This window comes from Hyperoodon ampullatus, assembly GCF_949752795.1.
Source record: "Hyperoodon ampullatus genome assembly, chromosome: 14".
In the NCBI taxonomy this organism is placed as follows: Eukaryota; Metazoa; Chordata; class Mammalia; order Artiodactyla; family Ziphiidae; genus Hyperoodon; species Hyperoodon ampullatus.
This window is the reverse complement of record NC_136927.1, coordinates 73,893,391-73,918,129: the sequence shown is the minus strand read 5'-3', so window position 1 is coordinate 73,918,129 and position 24,739 is coordinate 73,893,391. Positions and strand designations below refer to the sequence as shown.

General features: G+C 46.0%; 1 protein-coding gene across 1 annotated transcript; it reads right to left on the bottom strand.

Annotated features, from left to right (window-relative positions):
* Nucleotides 1–24,689, bottom strand: DNTTIP1 (deoxynucleotidyltransferase terminal interacting protein 1). Its single transcript, XM_079720309.1, has 13 exons — nt 24,557–24,689; nt 23,916–23,986; nt 23,168–23,264; nt 17,142–17,240; nt 10,764–10,832; nt 10,444–10,500; nt 10,136–10,194; nt 9,037–9,082; nt 6,970–7,028; nt 6,807–6,867; nt 2,397–2,468; nt 459–514; nt 1–373 (listed from the first exon to the last, which is right to left on the bottom strand). Exons 1-13 carry the CDS (start codon nt 24,650–24,652, stop codon nt 235–237), a joined length of 981 nt encoding a protein of 326 aa, XP_079576435.1. The 5' UTR covers nt 24,653–24,689; the 3' UTR covers nt 1–234.
* Nucleotides 24,690–24,739: the final 50 nt, after the last annotated feature.

Sequence of the window (24,739 nt, the reverse complement as noted above, 5' to 3'; positions counted from 1 at the left end):
GCTCACCATCTGTATTTATTACAAACTGTTTAATTGCTTCTTATCCCAATAACATTACAAATATAGAACCACATGCCAGTCTGGGGGTGTTCTGCAGTGAGTCACTACAAACTAGCCCAGGCATGGCTTTAATGCCTCTGAGGTCCATCTAAGAGTAGTCCCAGCAGTGGCCTCAGCCATGTGGGTAAGAGGGCCTTGGAGGAGGGCTACCAACTGTAGCCAGGGGACCTGGCTTCAGGTCTGCAGAGGTGCTTCAACAGCACGATGCTCATTCTCTGTCCGGAGTGTCTCCATGTACTTCCGCATCTTCTCAACCATCCAGGAGGGCAGGACAAAGGATTTCAGCTCCTCTAACTTCAGGTCCAGGCATCCTCTGGAAGAGACATTGAGGAGGAGAGTTGGAGCAAGGGAGGATGTAGGTCCAGGCTCATCCCAGGGGAGGGGAGGGCAGGTTTTACCTGTAGTCATCGCTGGCAGCGAGGTCCCGGATGTCCTCCTCAATGAGGAGGTAGGCCTGGGGCAGGAGCAAAGGAGAGTCATCACTGCCTCTGATTCATTTCAGTCCAACTCGATTAATACTTTATTAAACATCTCCTTAATGTAAGGGCTGGAAGGTGGGGGCGTGTAGTCATAGTTTATAATTTAGCAAGGGAGAGTAAGTAGGGAGAGGCTGTCTGGGGAATAGTTTCTTGAGACAATCTTCCACTCAAGCAGAAAATTTATGGGTGGGAGAGTGGGGAATGATGATTAATTTACTTATAGCCGTCGTCCCTTTTACAAAGGGACCCTGAGGTGGCTTAAAATGAAAGGGCCAGAAGTAGAAAAATATACATGGAAATAGGAAATTAGGAGGAAGCCATATGTGAACTCTGGAACTAAGATAATTTGGTTTTGAACTTCGTGGCAAAAGGGAAAACATGATAAACCGCACTGCTGTCCATTAACTGGGCTGTGTTGTCTGGGGGCCTGCAGAACTGCTGTAGCACAATGCCATGGTCTGCAGCAAGAGAGCCCTCTTGTGAGCCTACCATGTGGCGGATGCTGTCCATCACATGAGACAGTCTTCTGTGGGAGACATTTCTTTCCAGTCTTAGGGTCAGGAATAACTGTGTGTCCCTTGAGACATTTGACTGTCTTCATCTTAGGGGCACTGTGAACTATGTGACACATCAGTTGTCCTTGAGTGGGGCCTGCAGCTGAAAACCTATAGACTTGCACTGGTCTCCTGGGCTGGCAATTTAAAAAATCCCTTTTTAAAAACTAGTCTTTCTTGTGGCTTAATTTTAGATCCTGCCTTGCCTTTTTATCCTATTTCTTATTTATGTATGTGTGAATGGTTAAGTTTCCTGAAATCTTTTTTGAAAGAGTGTAGCATATAGTAGAAAATAAAATAAAAGACAGCTTTCATTGCCAGAAAGGAGATGGCATACTTGTTGGTGAGGCCGTTGAATTCTTTTTTAAAAAATAAATTTAATTATTTATTTATTCTTGGTTGCGTTGGATCTTCATTGCTTCTCACTGGCTCTCTCTAGTTGTGGAGAGCAGGGGCTACTCTTCATTGTGGTACGTGGGCTTCTCGTTGCAGTGGCTTCTCTTGTTGCGGAGCACAGGCTCTAGGTGCGCAGGCTCAGTAGTTGTGGCTCGCGGGCTTAGCTGCTCCGCGGCATGTGGGATCTTCCCAGACCAGAGCTGGAAGTTGTGTCCCCTGCATTGGCAGGTGGATTCTTAACCACTAGCCACCAGGGAAGTGCCGAGGCCGTTGAATTCTAATAGGAGCAGTCCCAGCGGTGGGACTAAGTGAGTCTTCAGGTGGGGGACGGGGCATGTGATGGACAAATCCCCCCATGATAGTTTTAGAACACAGGCAACAATGATTTTCCTAAGGTTGTTGCTCGATTTGAGCTAAGAACTCTTTAAGTAGAAGTGATTCTAGAAAGAGCTGCCACGTGTGGCAAGCAAGTTTCACTGCATGTGCTAATTCCTTCTGACAAGGGGTGCGGCCTGGAGCACAGTGTTGAGAAGAGTTTCCATAGCTGATTCTGGTGGAAGAGTTGTGATGGAGGAGTGAAATCTGTTAATGGGCAGCACATGATGGGAAAGCAGTGTTCAGGACGCCTTGTACCTGCCATTCTTACATACAGCTAATATGATCTACATATGAGGGTGCTGTGGAAGGGAATGGGGAGGTGTGTGGGAGACCTGGGGTCAGGTGAGGGAAGCCAGGGATTACAGTCTGGTCTTCAGCATGAAGGAATGGGCCCTCTCTACTCTTACAAGTCTCCTTTCTCACATTTGTTGGGCATGGAGTCTCTCAGATTTGGGGGTAAGCTGCCACCAATAGCCCTGGTCCCTGGGCAGGGTGGGTCTCTGGCAGTGGCACGTGTGGCAATACTTACCATCTTCCCCCCTGTTGCCCGCATGTGATGCTGCTCGGCCAGCCAGTGCTTGTCCTGGGGATCAGCCGCATACTGTGAGGGATGAAGTCACGGGGGAAGATGTTAGCCTGGTGTGATGGGCTTTTCTCATTTGGTCCAGAGCATACTCTTGGCCCTTGAGCAGTTCTTAGCAACAAGACCTCGTCCTAGCCTGGTGGATGTAGAGGGTTCACCAACCTCTTCAGAGCAAGCAGGGCTGAGCCCAGGAGGAGGCCAGGGTAGGGGACCAAATTCCCCGAGGTTTAGTACACTTCTCATTCCTGCCCCTTTCTTTTTTTTCAAAATTTCAACTTTTTTTTTTTTGACTGCGCCACGCAGCATGGAGGATCTTAGTTCCCTGACTGGGGATTGAACCCGCACCCTCTGATTGGAAGTGCGGAGTCTTAACCACTAGACCGCCATGGAAATCTGAAAAAATTTTTAAATTTTAAAATTTTGGCCATGCCACGCGGCTTGCGGGATCTCAGTTCCCCGACCAGGGATTGAACCCAGGCATTGCAGTGAAAGTGCTGAGTCCTAACCACCAGACCAGCAAGGAGCTCCCCCCTTTCCTTTCTCAAAACACAGCACTTCTGGCAACTGGTCAGACCGTGACTATTATTTTAGAGCTGTACTCCTCTTTGAAGAAATGATCTGAGGTGGCTTACAACAACTATTATGGTGATCAAATTTTCTAAAACAAAAATCAGGACACTTCATGCCTGGAGGAGGTAGAACAGCATCATGGTTAAGAACTTAGCTGTGGGGTTCAGAGCTCAGCCCACAGGGAATGCGTGTTGTAGGGAAGGCTGCAGGTGAGCATGTGAAGGTGGCCACTCTGGCCTGGTGGGCTTTTAGGGGGCGGCAGTTTAAAAAAAAAAAAGAAGGAAAGAAAAAGAAAGAAAAGAATTTGGTTTAGAAATTCTGGTTTCTGCTAGTTATCAGGTGGTGTAAATGTAGGTGATGATTTCCTTGAGACTCAGTTTCTTTTTTTTTAAGTTTTTAAAAAATTAATTAATTAATTAATTAATTAATTTTTGTCTGTGTTGTGTCTTTGTTGCTGCACGCGGGCTTTCTCTAGTTGTGGCGAGCGGGGGCTTACTCTTCGTTGCGATGCGTGGGCTTCTCATTGCCGTGGCTTCTCATTGTGGAGCACAGGCTCTAGGCGTGTGGGCTTCAGTAGTTGTGGCACGTGGGCTCAGTAGTTGTGGCACATGGGCTTAGTTGCTCCGGGGCATGAGGGATCTTCCCAGGCCAGGGCTCAAACCCGTGTCTCCCCCATTGGCAGATGGATTCTTAATCACTGCGCCACCAGGGAAGTCCCAAGACTCAGTTTCTTCATTTGTAAAACAGAGAGTATTAACGCTTATCTTATAGGGTTGTTGTTAAGAATAAAGGAGATAGTGCATAAAAGGTGGTAAATATAGTATGTGACACATAAGTGCCCAATAAAGGTAGGTTTTATAAAATAGGCAGATCATTTGAAATGGAGACCAAGCTGGGAAATCTGTATGGTTACTACAGATTTAATTATTTAAATCTGTAGTTTAATTAGTTCATTTCCCAAGTAATATAAATATTAACCAAAAATTTGAAAGTGTGTACTTCCTGACCCAGCAATCCCATTTCCAGGGATTTATCCTTCACAGTCATCCACACATGTACGCAAGGATGTCTGGTGCAGCACTGTTTACAACAGCAAAACTGTCAGAAAACACTTCAACATCTATAAGTAAGGGAGCAATGAAATGAATGATAGAAAATCTATTCTTTGAATTCTAGACAGCTGTTAGAAGTAAAATGAGGGAGACTTAATAACATGGACAGATCGCTAAGATATTATTCCCTAGATTTGTAGTGGCCAGCACACTTTTTCTGTAAATATTGGGTTGGCCAGGGACTTCCCTGGTGGTCCAGCAGTTAAGAATCTGCCTTCTCATGCAGGGGTCGTGGGTTCAATCCCTGGTCGGGGAACTAAGATCCCATATGCTGTGGGGCAACTAAGCCCACGTGCCACAACTACAGAGCCCATGCACTCTGGACCCCGCATGCCACAACTAGAGAGAAGCCCGCGTGCCGCAACTAAGACCCAACTCAGCCAAAAATAAATAAATAAATATTAAAAAAAAAAATTGGGTTTGCCAAAAAGTTCATTTAGGTTTTTCTGTAAGATGTTACAGAAAAACCCAAACGAACTTTTTGGCCAACCCAATATTTTAGGCTTTGGTGGCCACATACATCTTTGTCACATAATCTTCATTTTCTTTTTTCTTTTTTTTTTTTAACCACCCTTTAAAAATGTCACCACTCTGCATTGGACAAAGACAGGCTACAGGTTGGATTTGGCCCACAGACTATAGCTTGCCCTGCATTAGAATGTAAGCTCTATGAGGGCAAGGCGTTGTCTGTGCCTGTTTGGTCCACTACTGTATCTCTGGCAGTTTGAGAATGCTCAGCACTCGATATTTTTTCAGCGAATGAATGAACTTTGGGGTGAAAAGAAAAATCAGAATATATATAGTATGAGCCCAATAACACAAACAAAATATCACTAAAGGACAAGGACACACACACACTCACACACATATAGACAGGAGACTGAAGGATGCTACCATGTTGCTGGGGGTGACCCCTGGGGAGGAGAGTCAGATTCAAGGGTTAAGAGGAGCTTTGTGTTTTGCTTCCTATTAGCTTCAGAGTATTGTTTGAATCTTTTTACAACAAGAATGGGTTTACATATTATTTCTATTAACAAAAGTTAAAAAGGAAAAGAAAATTTGAATAACGCCTTTAGAAGGACAGAAAAATGGGCAAAGTTATATAGGCAGTTTACAAAAGAAGCACAAATAGACTGTAAATGGATGAAAAGATGATTATCATTAATAAAGAATTAAAAGTAAAACAACAAAAATATTTTCTCTCCACTTATTAGCCTGGAAAGATTACAATGAGAGATAGCATCCACTGGCAATGACAGTGTGGGTTGGGAGTTTATTAAAAATGATGGGTCTAAGAATTGGGAATGTATGCTGGTAATGATGACCATTTATTGAGCCCTTGCTAGGCCAGGCACTGTCTGGGAGCTTTACTGTGCTTTCTCTCTCTTTTTTTTTTTTTTACAGAGGAAGTCAGTTGTGTTTTTCTTGAAGTACAGTTGATTTACAGTATTATATTAGTTTCGAGTGTACAACATGATTCAATATTTTTATAGCTTATACTCTAGCTTACCAAAAATGGCTACATTTTACTGCATTCTCTCTTAATTCTACCAACCCTAAACGGCTGGTTTGCATCATTCTGATTTTATAGATGACAAAACGGCCTCAGAAATGTGGAGCCACTTGCCCAAGGTCACACAGCTAGTAAGTAATGGAACCAGGACTGAAATGATACTCTTAACCATTGTGCAACCGGAATTGGAAGTAGGTCCAAGAGCATATCCATTTGGCAGATGATGCAAGCAAGGGTCTTGGAAGATGCAGATCTTACAGAACAGTCAGGCAGAGAAAAGGGTAGAGGAGGAAGGCCATCAAAGGGAACAGCAGGAGTGAAGACACTAAGAGAGGAAAATGAAGTAACAGCAAGCACAGTCAACTGTCCAGGTGTTGGGAATCCCATAACGTAAGACTGAAAAAATAGAAGAAGTAGGCATGTCCTCTGAAGAACTTGAGCTTGCACAGAATGTAGTAGACAGAGCCCATGATTCTGGGACCCCAAGGAGCTGCGTAGTTCTGACAAGGGGCACTAAGCCTTGCACACAGGCACAAAAAAAACCCATAACTTGAAAACATGCGCATTACTTTTTTTTCTAATATATTTGGATGCTTTTGTGACTGATAAAATACAAATTCATTTAAGAGGGTGAATTCATACCCTGCCACCCCCAAGATTTTCTCGAACAGTGGACACCAAAGCATAGCTCAGGAAAGGAGTCCTGTCTTTGAAAAAGGTTAGAACTGCTACCTTGCTCCAATTTCTTTATCTTATAGACAGCTGAATACAGCAGTGGTTAAGATCTCAAGCTTTGCAGAAGACAGAATCTAACTCACCACTTACTAGCTGAGCAATTTTGGGCAAGTCACTTAGCCTTCCTCAATCTTTCTTTTTTGTTTTATTTTAATTTGTAAAATAAGGATAACAATACCTATCTTAAAGGACAGTTCCAAGAGATAATGTAAGTGTAGCACCTAAAACCGTGTTTGGTACACAATAAACATATGAGGAAAGTCACTATTACCACTGAGGCACAGAGGTGCTGAGTAAATTACCAAAGGTAAAGGTTAAGGGCAGAGTGGCACAAGAACCCAGATGTCCTGACTCCCTGATCAGTGTTTACTCCCAGTGCCACCTGCTCCACGGCACTGGTCTGCCTGACTCCCAGCACTCACCTACCTTAAAGAGATGTGGGTGCTTGATGTAGATTCTCCCTCTGGTGCCCCCCATCCCGAGGGCCCTGCAAAGTAACAGAGGAGTGGTAAGGATCCCAGCAGTTGCGGTCCTAGTGGTGGGCCCCCGAGCTCCCCTCTCGCTCAGCACCAAAACTCTTTAGACTTACTTGTTGGCTCGAGATCCCAACACAAAGGTGGTAGACTCATTCAGCCGAGCTGGGTCCCACTGTGCAAAAAAGAGAGAGGCTGGTGAGGCTGAGGTTTATCTGGTGGACGGGACAGAAACTCTCCTCCCTGGCCCTCTCCTACCACCACCCTTGTCCACTGTTCATCAAACAGCTGCTTCAAGAAACCAAGTACTTTTAATACGCTAGGTCCTCCGCTCTATACGGGGGGGCGGGGGTGGCGTGGAGGGGTGGAGGGTGAAGGAACGAATTGGAGATAGTCTCTGTTCTCCAGGGGGCCACAGACGTAGGTACAGATGATGATACCATCATGAGATGGGCAGTGACACAGATGAGTGCAAGGCATGATGGGAGCCAAAGCGGGGGTAACAGGACGGCTTCCTTGAAGGGGTAATTCCCAAGTTGGTTCTGACAGGGAGAGCACCAGCTGGACAGAGTAGAGGGGAGGGAGGAGGGGCAGCGTGAACAAAGGCAGGCGAGAGCTGGGTTGGCTTGTTGGAGAAACCACAGCACTTGTGTTGCTAAAAGACAGAGAGCAAATCAGGATGCGGCAATTGATGAGGCTGGAGAGGAAAGCGGAGAGGGGCTGGGGACCCTTGTACACTATGTGGACGGCTTTTCATTCTGCTCATTCTGTCGGTGATGGGGAGTCACTGAAGGCCTCTAGACAGGGAGAGCCGGATTTGTGCTCAAGATAGCTCGCTCTTCTGCAACGTGGTTAACGGGCGTGAAGTGGCGAGGCTACAGGCTGGGTGGGCAGTTTAGAGGCAGCTGTAATTAGAGCAGTTCTGAAAGATGAAGGCTGGAGCTAGGATGGCGACAGGATGAAAAAGAGGGAATAGGAAGTGTGAGAAACGTATTTAGGAGGTAGAATCATCCGGGACTTGACTGGATGTCTGGAGGAAGAGGAAACGAAGAGGCAAAGATGACTCAAGTAGAAAAGGTCGAAGCAGGTCCGGGGGAAAGGTTGATTTCAATTTTGGATATGCTGAGTTTGAAATTCTACGGAGATTCCAGGCCGAGAGCTCTAGCAGACAGTAGGATATACAAGCTTCAAACTAGAGAGAGAGGTGTGGGACAAGGAGGTAAGGCAACTTCAGCACATACTAGTCCCCGAAACCATACGAGTGGATGCTTTAGATCACCCAGAGAGAAACTTTAGGTGGACAAGTGGGCAATGGAGAGAATTCTGGGGAATGCCCACTTGCATGGGTCACTGCTGAGGAAAGACTCACCAGAGAGAGAGAAGGGGTGTCTGGAGTGGAAAAGAAAGGTCTAGGAGACTCTAAGGGAGCAGAGTTGAAGAAGCAAGGTGTGGTCACTGGTGGAAGCAGAGGGCCAGTACAATAAGGGGTGGGCCGTTTCTACTGGACACAGCTGCAACCTGGACAGTGGAGCTTTCACCTACCTTACTGGGCTTCCATGTATGATTTTAGTTGAAGAAAGGATTCTACTCTTTAAAAAGCTTGCAAACAACTGTTCTGGAGGCAACAGAGTTAAGAGCACAGACTAGTGTCCACAGACCTTGTCTGGGTTTGACACTTGGCTCTGCCACTTACGCAGTACGTGACTTTGGGCAACTCTGTGGTCCTTAGTGTCTTCAGGTGTATCAAGTGTGTAAGATAACCAGATAAAATAATATAATTTCTGCCTAGGAGGTACGAAAGAGAGCTCCTGAACCATAGAAGGGTAACAGAATCTATCTCATAAGGTTGTTATAAAGATTAAATGAGGGAATCCATACAAAAGATTGAGGGCAGTGCCTATGACATGTTAAGTACTGGATAAATATTAGTGACAACTAGCTTTTACAGGGAGAAGGCTTCAGCAAAGACCAAGCCCTCTCTCTGTTTTGCCCCTAATTTCAGTCCTTACTTGGGATGCTTCTGGAAGGCCAGAATTGGGAGGTGGGGTGGGAGGTGAAAATGGCTCTGGAATGGCATGCACATGTCCTTCACCACCCCCAGCCCCTTTCCCTCAAGGTGGAGCCCAGAGCCTGGACTGGGTCTCCTTGGGACAGCAGTCACTGCCATGCTCACATAATCATACCTTAGGGCCTTCCCGACGAATTGGTTCACAGGATTTTGGTTTCCATCTGATTGGAGGGAATGAAGAAAGGTGAATTCTCCAAGATCAGGCCTAGGACTGGAAGACGGTTTGCTGCTGCTGGTGGGAGCTCTGCACACACTCTCACTCTAGCCCTGGGTGGACTGCTTCCTGGTGCTCATTAGAGGAGGTGCAAAGGGAAAAAAGTACAGGGACTAGGAGCCATTCGAGGACTCACTCTGCTATCACCTAGCCATGGGGGCAAGTCAAGGAACCTCTCTGGGCTGTAGTTTTCTCATCTGTCAGGAGGAGATAACAGCAGCAACTCCCTATCTCGTGTTAGTGAGGAATGAACTTGCTTCGGGCAGGGGACAAATCTAAGGTATGAGGATTACGCTAGCCCGTCTCCTAAGTCGGTGCTTTCAAACTATCTCCATCTCTCTTAGCCAGACCAGTGTGGCTTCCCTGCCTCCCCACCACGACGTGTGGGCTTGCGGGATCTCAGTTCCCCGACTAGGGACTGAACCCAGGCCATGGCAGTGAAAGCCCAGAATCCTAACCACTAGGCCACCAGGGAATTCCCCGACCAGTGTGGCTTTATCTGTTTTACATATTAGGCTCCCACATAAAGCTCTGTTTGAAAAAAAGATTCTGTTGCTTCAAAAGTCTTTGAAAATGACCATCCTGGAGGCAATGTAGTACAGTTTTGCCCTTTATTAGCTGTCTGACTTTGGGCAAGTAATTCTGTTTCCTTATCTGCAAAATTAATTATACCTTCCTTAGGGCGTGCTTGTAAGGATTAAAAGATCAAGTATATATAAGGTATTTAGACCAGTTATGGCATATTACAAGCATTCAATACACACCACCAATAAAAAACCTCTGGTGTTTAATGAAGCTGTGCTGAACTGTTCTGGGGTAAAAACAGGATACGACATCCTCCTCACTGCCTTCTTTCCCCACCCCTCAGACTAGAGAGCGCTCCTCCACGGGGACCTGGCACAAATGGATCTGATTTTGCCAGGCAGAGAACTCTGGCCTCTTCTCCGCCCAGCCCACTCCCTCCCAGCTCCTCCCTTTGGCTCTGTCGGCCCCTACTCACGCCATGCCTGCGGCTGCGCGGTCATTTGACAGAACGTGTCCCGGAGGTCGTCCCTTCCTCTGCCATAAAGAACAGGTGTCAGTGGCCTGACCTTGTGGAAGCCCCCGCCCCACTGGCAGGTCCAGGGCCACCTGAAGGAGATGGTTTCCCAACGAGACCAAATGACGCCTGAGGGTGAACAGGGAGGGTGACTGTTCCCAGGGCACCTGCCTCTCATGCTAGAAAGGCCCAAAGGTGTGCTGAGGAAGCCCACTCCCTGCTGGAGCTGCAGGCCCTTTCCCCAGCCAGAAAACCAGGTGACGGTTTACCTTTTTGGGAATGGGGCTTCCTCTGTGGGCACACTCCTCTTCTGCCTGCCGGCCACGCTGCAGGAGAAGGGAAAGGAGTCAGTGGGAGGCCAGTGGCCGGGAACTGCGGGTCCCCTGGGGCTGCAGAAGACAGAGCCCCTGGACCACACCCTCCAGCCCCTCCCTCAGCTGGGGACTCGGCAGCCCTCCCAGCATGATGCTATTTAGACCTGGTCCCACAAATGGGTGGTCCGTGGAGCCTTCCCTAGGCCACAGAGTTCACCTGTCTCCCATTCTGACCGGTCTCCCCCTCCAAGACCTGAGGACACAGTGACTCTAACCTTTATCCCTGGAAGTTCATGGGTCAATCTGGGTATTGCTCTTTCTCCATCTGAAAACAGTAGTTTAGCCTGAAAAGACAAGACCAAGTGTTAACAGTCACTATTTTGGTGGGTAAGCCTCTCTGCCCCCATTTTTATAGACACAACTTCAAACTGGGTTAAAACTCTTTCATGGTCAGTACAAAGGGACACTAAGATATGCATACAAATAGATACCTTTTTAAAAAAACTTGAATTACTCATGACCATTGTTGAAAAATTAGAAAAATGTAAATAAGCAAAATTTAAAAAAAATCAAATCTGAAACCTCAGTACCCACAGAATACTATTAACATTTCAATGTAAATTCTTCCTCACTTTTTTCCATGTAAACATATGCTATATATTTTTTCTAACTAAACGCACTGATATTAAACAAATTCCTCAGTAAGCTGCCGTTTTTCGCTTAATAAATATTGAGTGCCTAGTACCTAAGTGCTGGAGACACAGCAGTAAATAGCACAAGCAAGGGCCTTGCTCTGTGGAGCTCATATTCTGTGGGTGATCTGGATGATACGCAAATAAACAAACATATAAACAAGGTGATTTCGAATCATGAAGTTTTCTCTGAGAAGGAAAAACCCTAGCTAGGCAGATGTGATGGAGAATCACCAGAGGGGAGGGCTACTTTGAGTAGGTGGTCAGGGAAGGCCTTGCTGAGAAGGGAGCCTCTGAGCTGAGATGTGAAGGAGGAGCCATGTACAGAAAAGGCTGAGCAGAAGCGTGTTTCCGCCGCAGGAAGAGTGCAAAAGCCCTAAAGTGGGAACAGACATGGCTCATTTGAAGAAGAGGATGGCCTCTAAGTAATGGGAGAAGGAGAGAGTGGTGAGCGAGGGGCGTGGGGAGGCTGGCAGGGCCTTGCAGGCCTGTGCAGAGTCAGGATCACGTGACCTCTCGGAGCAGCATTTGACAGCCCTGAGAGCCCTCTCCTTCCGGAAACAGTCTTCTACTGGCCCCTGTGGCCACACGCCCTGGTTTTCCTCCTACTTCTCTGGCCACCTTTTTTTTTTTTTTAATTATAAATTAATTTATGTTATTTATTTTCATTTTTGGCTGTGTTGGGTCTCCGTTGCTTCATGCAGGCTTTCTCTAGTTGCGGTGAGCGGGGAGCTACTCTTCCTTGCGGTGTGCGGGCTTCTCATTGCAGTGGCTTCTCTTGTTGCCAAGCACGGGCTCTAGGCATATGGGCTTCAGTAGTTGTGGCACGCAAGGTCAGTAGTTGCGGTGCACGGGCTTAGTTGCTCTGTGGCATGTGGGATCTTCCCGGACCAGGGATTGAACCCATGTCCCTTGCATTGGCAGGTGGATTCTTAACCACTGCACCACCAGGGAAGGGAAGCCCTCTGGCTACTCCTTCTTAGCCTTCTTTGCTGGCTCCTCCTCTTCAATCTGGTTCTTTTCATTAGATATTCTGTCTGCTCTCATTTATGCTCATGGCTTCAGTTAACATCTATCAACTTATGTCTCCCTAATTTTCTATCTTCAGTGGTAGCCTCTCCTTTGAGTTCCAGATTTATGTAACAGTCTGCCCCATGTCTATGTGTAGATGTCTCAAATTTGCGAAGTCGAAAACTGAACTCATGATCTTCTCCTCCAAGCTTTGTCCCTTTTCAGTGAAGGGTGCACAAATCTCAGTGTGTAATTTTGCACACATCTGTGTGGTAATTTAATTCAGACCTGTATTGCCTAACTAGGCTGTAGGTTCTATGAGAGCAGGAACCCTGCCTGTTCATTTGCCATGTTCATTCATTCAATCATTCAATAAACAATGTACACATATGAAGAGTCATATTCTAGGTCTGGGAATACAGTGGTGAATGAGATCAGGCCTCAACTGCTGTAAAGCTCAAGATTTTAGCAGAGGTTGAGGATGGGAGGGAGGTAGAAAATAAACATGTGTACTATTAATAATTTCAGATTGAAATAAATGGCAGAATAAACAAGTAAGGTGATAGAGATTAAATGGAGGTGGGAAGGGAGTAAGATGGCAGCGGGGTGGGGGGCACTACTTTAGATGGTGTGGCCAAGGAAGGCCTCTCTGATGAGGTGATATTTAAGCTAAATCTAAAGAAAAGAAGGAACCAGCTTCGTAAAGAGTTAAGGGTATGCCAGGCAGTGAGAACAGCATGCCTCGCCATGAGAACAGCAAGTGCAAAGGCCCCGAGCTAAGTGTGCTGGAGAAGCAGAAAGGATTCCTATACAGCTAGAATGTAGTCAGTGAGGGGGAGGTGGGATGAGATAAGTTAAAGAAGTAGGCAGGAGAGGTCTAGGTAGGGCTCTGTGGGTCATGGTAAGGCATTAGGGTTTATTCTGCCAGCAATGGGAAATCACTGGAGGGTTTTAAAGAGGAGAGTGACACAATCTGATTCATCTTTAAAAAGATGGGTCTGGCTGCTGTGAGGATGGAGTGGAGGAAGGCAAGAGGGAAAGTAGCTCAGGGCTGAGATATACATTTGGAAATCATCACCAGTTAAATTGGCTTCAAAGCCACAGGACTAGATGAAATCACCTGGAACAAGAGGCAGCCACAGAAGAGATGGGATTTGTGAACAAAGCAAAACAAAGAGCGCTGTTCACCACTCGGCACTACAAGAGTTAAGTCGTAACCCACTGCAAGTAGACAGTGCACCCTGAGAGAAATTCAGGATGAAAAACAGGATGAGGCACTCTGTGCTTTGGATAAACAGGCCCTTAGACAGTTAGATGCATATCTCAGGGAGAATCTCAATGACCCCAGATTCTTGCATCTTCCCATACATAGAAAAGCAGCAAAATCATTAACTTATGATGTCTGTTCTTTGTCATCAGCAGTAATCTTTCACCAAGACGCATGCTTGACTGCAGCCTCCCCGCCAAATCATATATAAACTAAACTACCTCTTCGGAGCAGTTCCCTCAGAGCCACTGAGAGGCTGTCTCTAGGTACAGTCCTCAGTAAGTCCCTGAATAAAACTTAACTTGCAACTCTTATGTTGTGTGTTTGCCGTGTTTTTCTTTAAGTCGACAGGTCTGAGGACTGAACTTGGGAATGCGTCGAGTTAGTAGCAGAGAAGAGCTGGCTGAGGAAAAGTGAGGAGGAGTGACTGATGAGGCTGGAGCAAAGTCAAGGCACTGGAGCCAAGAGAGGAGTGTTCCAAGAGACATGAAATGATCCACTGCAACGAATGCCACCAAGAAGTTGAGTAAGCTGAGCAACATGGAGGTTACTGGTGACCCTGATATAAGAGGGGTTTCCGTGAATTGGTGGGGACTGAAGCCAAAACAAAGTGAGTGAAAGAATGAATGGAATAAACAAAAGAAAAACAAAAGAAAAACAAAATCAAAGGAAAAGAACCAAACCAAACCCCCCCAAAACAAGGAATTCCCCGGTGGTCCAGTGGTTAGGACCCCACGCTCTCACTGCCAAGGGCCCTGGTTCAATCAGCTGTGCCACGCGGCTTAGGCGGGGGGATGACAAAAAAAAAACAACTGAAAGAACTAATGGAATGAATGGGAGGTGACAGAGTAGAGTCAGGGATAGCAACCTTTTCTAAAGTCTGGCTACAAAAGGGAACAGAGAAATAGTGTGGCCTCTGAAGGGGACTGTGGGTTCAAGGGTGGTCTGTTTCCTTCTCCATTGTATTCCCAGTGTCCCAGTGAATGAACACGCATGTGTATAAACATACGTAGGGGAAAAAATGGTAAACACATCAAAATGTTAATAGAAGTTATTGTTGGCAGTAAGATTATGAGAAATTTTAATTTTCTTCTTTGTAATTTATATTTTCTAATTTTAATATAACACCAGTAGCAAGTAACATTTATTGAGTCTTTGCTACTGATCTAAATGCTTTAAGAGTATTGCCACATTTAATTCTCACAACAATCCTATGAGGTACAGCCTCTATCTCCACTTTGCAGATGAGAAATCTGACGTTTAGTGAGGTGAGGCAACTTGCCTAAGGTCACACAGCCAGTTAGTGCTGAAGCCAGGACTCAAATCTGTGCAGTCAGAATCAAGAGAAAACTTGCATCCTTAGCTACTATGCCACATTTTTCTTAGTGAATGTGTACTACTTGCATAAATAAAATGAAGAAATAACAACAACTACCTTGCAAAACAAAATCAATCAAAAACCCCAAGGCCACGTGCCGTAGATAAGATCAGCCATTTCTCCCTAAGAAACAGCTGTAAAGAGGTAGTGAAGGACATTAGGAAATACCACTGAGATGGGCAAGATGGGGTTTCAAAAGTGAAAATCTTAATCAAGTCAATCAAGTCTTAATCCCACTAAAACCAAGAAATAGTCTAGTCTGATTCTATCAGGTCCAATCTGAAGAATCTTTTACTGTAACATGAAGCTCTGCATGCAGTTTAGACACGGAGCTTCTACGTATCCTGGCGCCCTCAAAGTGAGGCTCTGTTGTGAGGCAGCAATATGTACCACACTGTGAATGTCACTGCCACGTATTTAGTATCTAGTATGCTTTGTACGTAGCCATTCGGTGTTGGTGGTTTATGTGTATCATCGCATTTAATCCTCACAGCAAAACAGTGGTCTTAGTCCAAAATTTAGAAATGAGGAAACTGAAGGTCAGAAAGGTTAAAAGACTTCTTCAAAATTTCTTTCTTTTTTTTTTTGGCCATGCCTCGTGGCTTTTGGGACCTCAGTTCCCCGACCAGGGACTGAACCCAGGCCCTTGGCAGTGAAAGCGTGGAGTCCTAACCACTGGACTGTCAGGGAATTCCCCCAAATTTCTTGATTCGTCTGGTTTTAAGTTAGACTTTGGGCTTTCTACCTTCCTGTGCTCTGATTCCATGTGTTCTGACCACACAGTTACATCAGTACTGGAAGCGGGGAACTCTGGAAGGTGGATGTGGGGACTCAGAAGCCTGGAAAGGTATGAACATTCAGCGAGTGGAGGTTATGCCCAATTCACTTTAACTCCATCTTCACCTTTCACTGGGACTCCTGAACGGTCTCATAAATTTCCCTTTCAATCTCCATGGCAGATTCCCAAGCTAATCTCCTCATGGCAGCCAGAGTGATCTTGAAAATACAAATTTCATTAGGTAGCTCTTCTGCTTAAAATTCCACACCTATAACTTGGTTTGCAGTGCTGTGCCGTCCTCTCCAATCTCTGAAAACCAACAACACTGGCTTCTTTCTTTCTCCACTCTGCCCTGCCCCTGGGCTCGGCACCCTCTAGTGTACTCTCTCATCACCTCCTATGCTTATAGCATTTATAACAGTTTCTGATTATAGACCTATTGTATGATTACTGGAGTAATGTCAAGGGCTCTGGGGCAATGACTGTGTTCATATTGCACAGCCCTACTGGGGCCTGGCAAATAGTAGGCCCTCAACACATATTAGGTGAAGAGATAAATTCAAGAAAGCATTTCAGGATGCAAACGAGAGTGAAGGTTTTATCAATTTAATATTGATTCAGCTCAAACTTATGAGTGTTAGCAAACTGCCATGTTTTATTATCAGCACATGTCACAACTGATGATAACATATTACAGTCCCAGAGTGAGTTAATGAAATGGCCTCTTATGAATTTGATTAGCTTAAATGTAATAGTCTATGAGAACCAGATCAGCTTTCACTGCCCTCACAGGATGGAGTTCTGCTTTTTCAAAGCTGAGGTCTAGGCCCTGGTCTTGCTCATTTCTGAGGCTGTGCCTGAGTAGCTAGTCAGCCAACCTCCCGGAAGATGTTACTCTCTCATCTCACGATAATTACCCTCATGGGACTGGACTCAAGCCTGCCCTTGTGGCTATGGTTATGAAGAAATTTCCATCTCTGACAGCTAATGGTTCCACAGTCAAGCACAGAATCTGGGGGATGCTGACAATTCCTATTAATAACAGCAGCTGACACACGCAAACTGGTTCACTACTATCTTGAGAACACAGCCATTTCTAGACCTGATGTCATGACTCCTGACCACCTTGAGAGGCAGGGAGGCAGAAAGGGTGACAGTTCTCATGATACCAAAAGGGGCTGCGATTACTTGAAGGATCAAACACCAAGCACTTGCAGAGGCGAGCCAGACCTTAGCTATTCTACCTCTCGCTTGTTCCAAGCCACAGTTTCTTCATCTGTAAACTAGGGATGGAAACATGCCTTCTGTACAGGTTTCTTCTGAGATGTAAATGAACTAACGCAGGTGAAAGCATCTACCACAGTAGCTGGCATCTAGTAGCTACCTCCCTTCCCTTCGGTCAGCAAAGCTCTAAGTCCTATCTAGATGTAAGTAGCTCCAAACACCACTGATGATGGGACCACATTTCTTTGCTGAGCCCTGAGGGCTAAACCTTGTGCCTTCATCTCTTTTCCTCTTTGATCTCACCTGCTCCAGGCAGCTCCGACAGGCCTCCTGGATCAGCTGCTCTGTATCCACTTCTTCCCCGACGTTGTCTCGGACGTTCAGTGCGGCCTTCTGGAAGAACTAGGGAGAGGTACAATAGAAGACAAGGTCAGAAGTCCTGCCAATCTGCATCAATTTGAAGGGAACAGAATATAAAACAGAAGCTTTCCTCCTACCCTCAGAAAGAAAGGAAAGGTGATTATGAACATGGCATTGAGATCAGCCAGACTTAGATTCATATCCCAGGCTCTGCTTCCCCACTCTATACGCTCTTAAGGAGGAGAACCATCATGGAGGTGCTGTAAAACTCCTCTGGCAAAGCAATAAAGCTATTCTTTTTTTTTTTTTGGCTGTGCCACATGGCTTGAGGGATCTTAGTTCCCTGATCAGGGACTAAACCTATGCCCTGGGCAGTGAAAGTGCAGAGTTCTAACCACTGGACCACCAGGGAATTCCCTAGGAGAATATATTTTTGACACGAAAAGGTATTCATGATATTTTGTCAAGTGAAGGAAGCAAGTTATAAAATAGTCTGGGATAGTGTGAGCCTATTTATGTAAAACAGCAAAAAAGCAAACTGTAGAACTGTAAGAATATATAGAGTAAAAGAACTGTAAGAATATATTAGAGTAAAAGCGGTGATATGATTTTTTTTTTTTTTGCGTATCTATTTTCTCAATTTCTATAATGTACATGTCTTACTTCCACAGAAGAAAAAACAACCACATCACTGCCTGAGATGAACAGGTCAGGGAGGCCAGAAAAGACCCAGAGAGTGGAAAAGCCTAATTGAATTCTGACTTCGCCCAGTCTGAAAGAAACATCTGTAGACTGGGAGGGGTGAGACTTGGCCAGGGCCCCAGGATGTCAGCAGTCCCAGCTGGCTGGGGAAAGGAAAGGCAGAAGGCTCCTCCATTGGGTAAGAGGGACAGCTTGAGCCTGAAAACACCAAGGGACAAGGTGACATGAGGCCCCAAACCAAGACACCCGGAGCACGTTTGTAACAACAGTCCATGTCTCCAGAAGAAAGTGTTGGTTCTCTCTGGTGAACAGAAAAATTCTGGAACCTATAATGCATGCTCCTCCTGTGGGAGACAACTATGGGGAAGTACTATCATTTTATGTTCAGAATTTTATATATATGCCTTTGTTGTTAACATCAAACCAAGGAGAAGAGTGTGAAAGCACTGGATTAGAGACCTCAAGAGTTTAGGAGGAAAATTCTACAGGTAAAATTAAATGAAATGATCAGATGAGTTTGACTTCAAAACAAAAAACTGGAGATTAATACTGGTGGTTCAATACCGACTACTGACTATGTGAAAGCTAGTTAAAATAATCTGGATACTTTAGAACCAGCCTGTGAGGTGGGCAGGGCAACAAATATGTAGGGGTGAGTGTAAGCTACCTCCAGACGTGAGAATGAAATTCAGTCATGAACAAGGAATTCTCAAACACGACTGGTAGAAATGTAAAATGGCACAAACTTTCTGGAGAGAGGGACTTCCTTGGCGGTCCAGTGGTTATGACTTGTGCCTTCACTGCATGGGGCATGGGTTTGATCCCTGGTTGGGGAACTAAGATCCCGCTGTGTGGCGTGTGGCCAAAAAAAACAAAACCAAAAACAAACAAAAGCAACACAACAAGAACAACAACAAAATTTTCTTGAGGGAAAAATGTTTCCCATTTTACCCACCAATTCCATCTTTAGAAATTTATCCCCCAGAAATACTCTCATAGGTTAACAAAGATATATATTCAAAGTGCTCAATGTAGCATTGTTTGTAATAGACAAAAACTATTAGTAATCTGAATGTTCTAGGGACTAGCTCATTAAATTGTGGTACATCCATACAATAGATTACTGTGCAGATATTATAAAAGAATCAGGGTGAGCTATTATGTACTGACTTAGAAACATGACCAAAATATATTGTTAAATGAAAAAACTGAATTGCAGAACAGTGTGTGTAAAATGATCCTACGTATTCTTTTTTTCTTTGGCCACACTGTGCGGCTTGTAGGATCTTAGCTCCCCAACCAGGGACTGAACCTGGGCCACAACAGTGAAAGTGCCGAGTCCTAACCACTGGACCGCCAGGAAATTCCCTGATCCTATGTATTTTTTAAACATGAGTGAGTGCACACGCACATACACGCAGACACACAAATAAATATAGGAGACTATGTCATTGTTAACAGTTTGGTATTCTGGGAGGTGAGTTTTAGTGACTTTGGTTTTTACTTTTATTCAATCAATGAATACTAATATGTACCACCTAGTCCACAATTTTGCTATATTTGCTATCACGTATCCATTTACCCATTCCATTTATCCACCCATAAATCCATTTCCTAAGCTATATTATTAGAATATTCTTTTTAAAGGGGCAGGCATTTAGTAATAACAGGAATAAATGAATAAAATTCACAATGTCTTGGATAAAATCAGCCATTTCTAGAAGTTATTTTTCTAAACATTTTTAAGAAAATGGGTAGCTGAGATTTGGAACATCATTAAGCATAGTGATCAGATGAGGTCGATCGAGAGCCTGGATTTACCTGAAGCTGTGATGTAATCAAGTCATTTGTACCTTGTCTAAAAACAAGTGTGGGGCTTCCCTGGTGGTGCAGTGGTTGGGAGTCCGCCTGCCAGTGCAGAGGACACGGGTTCGATCCCTGGTCCAGAAGGATCCCACATGCCACGGAGTGGCTAGGCCTGTGCGCCACAACTGCTGGGCCCGTGTACCACAACTACTGGAGCCCGTGCACCGCAACAGAAGAGGCCACCGCAGTGAGAAGACTGCACACCACACAGAGGAGTGGCCCCCCGCTCGCCGCAACTGGAGAAAGCCTGCACGCAGCAATGAAGACCCAACGCAGCCAAAAATAAAAACAAGTGTGGCAAGGACTTATCTTTGCAGACTATGTGAAGCCGCAAATTGTGTTTATCCAGCATTTGTTCAGGAGAGAAAGTTCCTGAATCATGGCATCCACTACTGGGACAAGCAACAAGGAAAGTGCTTTGGAGGTAGACAATCCTGGATTGAATGCTGGTCTAGCCTTTTCCTAGGGGCTTAACCTCTTTATTTTTGCACATGTAGAGGTGCAGAAGTATGAGAATACTTGGTGCATTCTGGGATGTGCAGAAGTCAGGGGCAGGAATAACTAGGTATATAGGGGAGTGTGGCTGATCACAGGGGACCATATGTGCCATGTTAAGGAATTTGGATTTCACTCAGAAAAAAATGGAAAGTCGTGGAGGGATTTTAAATAGGGGAGTGACACCATTGGGTTTACATTTGAGAGATCACTGGCAGCTGTATGGAGGGTGGATTGAAAGAGGCGGTTAGGGATTACAGTGGGAGCCTGAATGAGAAATAATGAAGGCCTGAACCAAGGCAGAGGCAAGGAATAAGGGTATGCTGGTCAGATTGTGGGGTGGAAGGTACAGGACCCCGCTACTGGATATGGAAGATGGAGCAGAGGGCGGAGCCACTGGACTCTGGTTTCTAAGTGAATGATGGTCCCATTCAAACCTGTCCAAAACTGAGCTCCTGATTTCCCCTGCTTGTCCCCATCTTCCTCATATCAAGTCAATGGCAATCCTATCTTTACAGTTGCCCCTGGCAAATGACTCTGGAGTTGTTTACTTCTTTTTCTTTTACCTGGCACATCTGAATCATTAGCAAATCCTGTTGCTACCTTGAAAACACATACGGAATCTGATTCTTTCCCAGCACCTTTACTGCTAACACCCAAGCCACTATCATCTCAAGCCTCCTAACTGGTCCTCCTGAAATCTATTCACTTTACAACTGTCAGAGCGACTTTTTAAAAGTGTTCAGATCATGAACTCGGCTCAAAACTCTCCAAAAGCCTCTATTTTACTTGTAATAAAACCCTAAGTCCTGTCGACTGGAAAATAAACGCACAGTCTGAAAGTTGAGAGTTATGTTTTATTCAGCGGACAAAACTGAGGACTTAAGCCTGGGACACAGCATCTCAGACAGCTCTGAGGGATTGCTCCAAAGAGGCAAGTGGGGGGAGCCAGGATATATAGGAGTTTTTGCAACAAAGACCACGGAGTCGGAACATCAAAAGGTTACTTTTAAATAAAGAAAACCAGACACCTCAAATTAAGGAATTTAGCACTTTCCTATGCATGGGAAGATGCAAGAGTCCGGGCTCAATGAAATTATTCCTTTGATGTGCACCTCAGCTATCTGGGACCAGTATCCTGTGCTTTCTCATCCTGAGTCTCCTCAAGGTGCGTGGTCAGGGGTGGCTGCAGCAGTTGACCGCTAGATGGAGGGCATCCTGTTTCTATCCTGAGTTCCCTCATGGCTCAACATCAGGGTGGCTGTAATGTGATGGCTTGATGGCTGCAACATCCTTTATTTCCTGATGTGGCAAGCAATAAATTTCATTCACAGTCCCCACCACAGCTTTAAAGTTTTGCCTGAGCTGAGTCTGTTACCTGTCTGGTCACCTCTCCTTCTCCTCTCCTTCTGGCTCTGCTGGCTCCAGCCACTCTGTTGCTGTGAATGTGCCAAGCATGCTTCTGCCTCCGGTCCTTTGCCCTTGTTCCCTCTGCCTGGGTTGCTTTCCCTCCAGGTATCTGCACGACTTGTTCTTTCCTCACTTTATTTGGGTCTCTGCTCAAATGTCCTCTTATCAGAGGGCTCTCCTAGCCACAAGCTATGAAATAGCATCCCTGTTCCCTATAGGTCACTCTCTTCCCGTTCTCTCTGGCATTCCCTGACAAAGTACACATTTATTTGAAGAAGGTAAGGACACTGTCCATTTTGTTCACTGCTACATCCCTAAGTGCCTAGCATAGTGCTTGCATTATGGTAGGTGCTCAGTAAATACTTCTTGAATGAATGAATAAACATAAGAGGAGAAGGTTTAGGAAGAAAAACAAGAGAGTTCAGTCCTGGGCTTCCCTGGTGGCACGGTGGTTGAGAGTCCGCCTGTCGATGCAGGGGACACGGGTTCGTGCCCCGGTCCGGGAGGATCCCACATGCCGCGGAGCGGCTGGGCCCGTGAGCCATGGCCGCTGAGCCTGCGCGTCCGGAGCCTATGCTCCGCAACGGGAGAGGCCACAACAGTGAGAGGCCCGCCTACCGCAAAAAAAAAAGAGTTCAGTCCTGAATATGCTGGGATTGAAGCATCCATGGGACATCCAGGTAGAGCCATGTATAAGTTTATTAATAGATCTTGAAAAGAATTTTAAATAGTAATAATGGTGATATTATTAAACAAGTAATAAAAACACCTGCATTCCAAGCACAGTGCTGAGCACATTACACTTAAGTCACTTCATCCTCACAATAGCTTGGCCAAATGTAATGGAGCAGGACCCTAGGGGGCCTTCCAGGGGGCAGACCCCTCCCTCATATCCTCTGCTTTAGCTCCTCCCTCAAGTACCTAGATAACAGTATCTGAGGCATATTTCCTGAATTGTCTTATAGATGCTAAATCCACCACCAAAGGGAAGAAATGAACTACATGATTAATATGAGCACATAGCCCCCAGAGCCTAAGGATTAATAATGTTAACCCCTGTGACACCACCCTGTTACCTCACCATCAACCAATCAGAGAATTGTGCACGAGCTGATCACATACCCTGGGATGCCCCTCCCTCACTCTGCCTTTAAAAATGCTTTGCTGAAACCCATCGGGGACTTTGGGTGTTTTGGGCACTAGCTGTCCTGGACTCCTTGCTTGGTGCCCTGCAATAAACGCTGCACTTTCCTTCACCACAACCCAGGACAGTAGATTGGCTTCACTGCACCTGGGCAAGCAGTAAGACCCGAGTTTGGTTTGGTAACAAGAAGAGGAATTCAAATTACCCCCAAAGAGGAAACACATTCTTGGGGGGTTCAGAATTGGAAAACTTTCGATTATCTGTGTGTACTAGGAAGAGAGACTGTGATGCAGGAAAGGACTGCCCATGAGTCTTTATTTCTGTTAATTTTTTATCTTTGTGTCCTTCTCACCTTCATGTACTTGTTGAAGACAGTCTGGATCTCCTCATTGATGCTAGGCTGCAGGACAGCTCGGAGGAGATCCATGGAGATGGCAGGATCTGTGAAACTGCATTCAGGAAGGAGACACAGTCAGGAGGCATGTCCCAAACATATCCTTACCTACTCTGCGCAGCCAATTATTGAGATAGGACTCTTTAATGACAATAACATATGGCTTTTACAGAAAACTAGCTACGTGCCCAGGTGCTCCGCAAACCACAAAGATGCAGGACTTTATTTCATACTCATAACTCTATGGAACGGCATTATTTTTAAAGTGTTTTAGAAGTATAATACTTAACACAGAAAAAGTCTATACACTTTAACAAACAGTTTTAGTGAACATCCTTTTAATCACTACTCAGGTCAAGAAACATACATAACCAGCATCCCAAAGACCCAGCTTGTGCTCTCTCCACTCCCTGAGATGGATACTATTAGCCCCACATTTTTTTAACTTCCATGCTATTCTGCCTCTTTGGAGCCTTCAAACACAGAGCCTGTGAATGTGAGGGACCTTGGGCATTGTTGAATCAACATGCCCCCTCTTTTGAGTTCAGAAGGGAAATGACTTGCTCAAGGTCACACAGTTACAGAATCTGAATCTCCTCTTTCTATTGGCCGATGATGTCTTTCTCAGCTCTGTGCAGTGGGGACCCAAAAGCTGCCTCCCAAGCCAGTGCCTGGGAGGGGAAGTCCCACCCAAGGCCAGCCTTACCTTGTTGTCATCTGTGAGCGGCGGCCCCTCCGCTGTACCTGCCGGTGCTTTATCATTATGTTCCAAGGGTTCTGTGGAGACCAAGGGAGCAGATGTCACCGAGGTCCGTGACGCTGGGGTGAGGTGGAGGGTGGGTTAACACCTAGACATCCCTGCTTCTCAGGTGCTTTCACCGTCTCTCCCCGCTTGGGGTAGGGGGGAGGGCAATGGTTGAAAGGCCCTGCCAGGGAAGAGGAACCGAGGAAAAGCTTCCTGCCTCCAAGTCCCAACCCCACTTGTTCAGGAACGGGTGGAGGAAAGGAATCAGTGCCCACCGAGGGCCTACTCTGCTCCAGATGATGCGCTGGGCGCTTTACCCGCATTTATATCCTTTCCCACAACAACTTTACGAGGCAGGGACTAATCATCTCCATTTTCGAGAAGAGAAAACTGGCGCTCAGGGGCTTGACAGGGCCGGCCCACGTGACCTAGCTAGGAGGGCGGCACCAGTATACGAAGCCGGGTCGTCGGACTTCGATAACGCCAACCCCTCGGCAGCACCAGCCGCCGCGTTCTCTCGCCAGCGGGCCAGGGTCCCAGGAGAGAGCCCTGTCGGGCCCGAGCCCAGGCCTGGCCGGGGCTTCCCCTGGGGGCGCCCTCACCGTGAGAACCATCTGCCCCGAGTCTCCCAGCTCGGGGTCGCCCCTCTCTGCCCTGCCGGGTCCCCGCGGCTGCTCGGCGTCGCCAGTGGCTCCCATGTCGCCCCCGGCCCCGACAAGTTCAGCCCGACTCTGACACCGGCCGGAAAGTCTCTATGTGACGTCATAGGAGCGCGCTGCACGCAG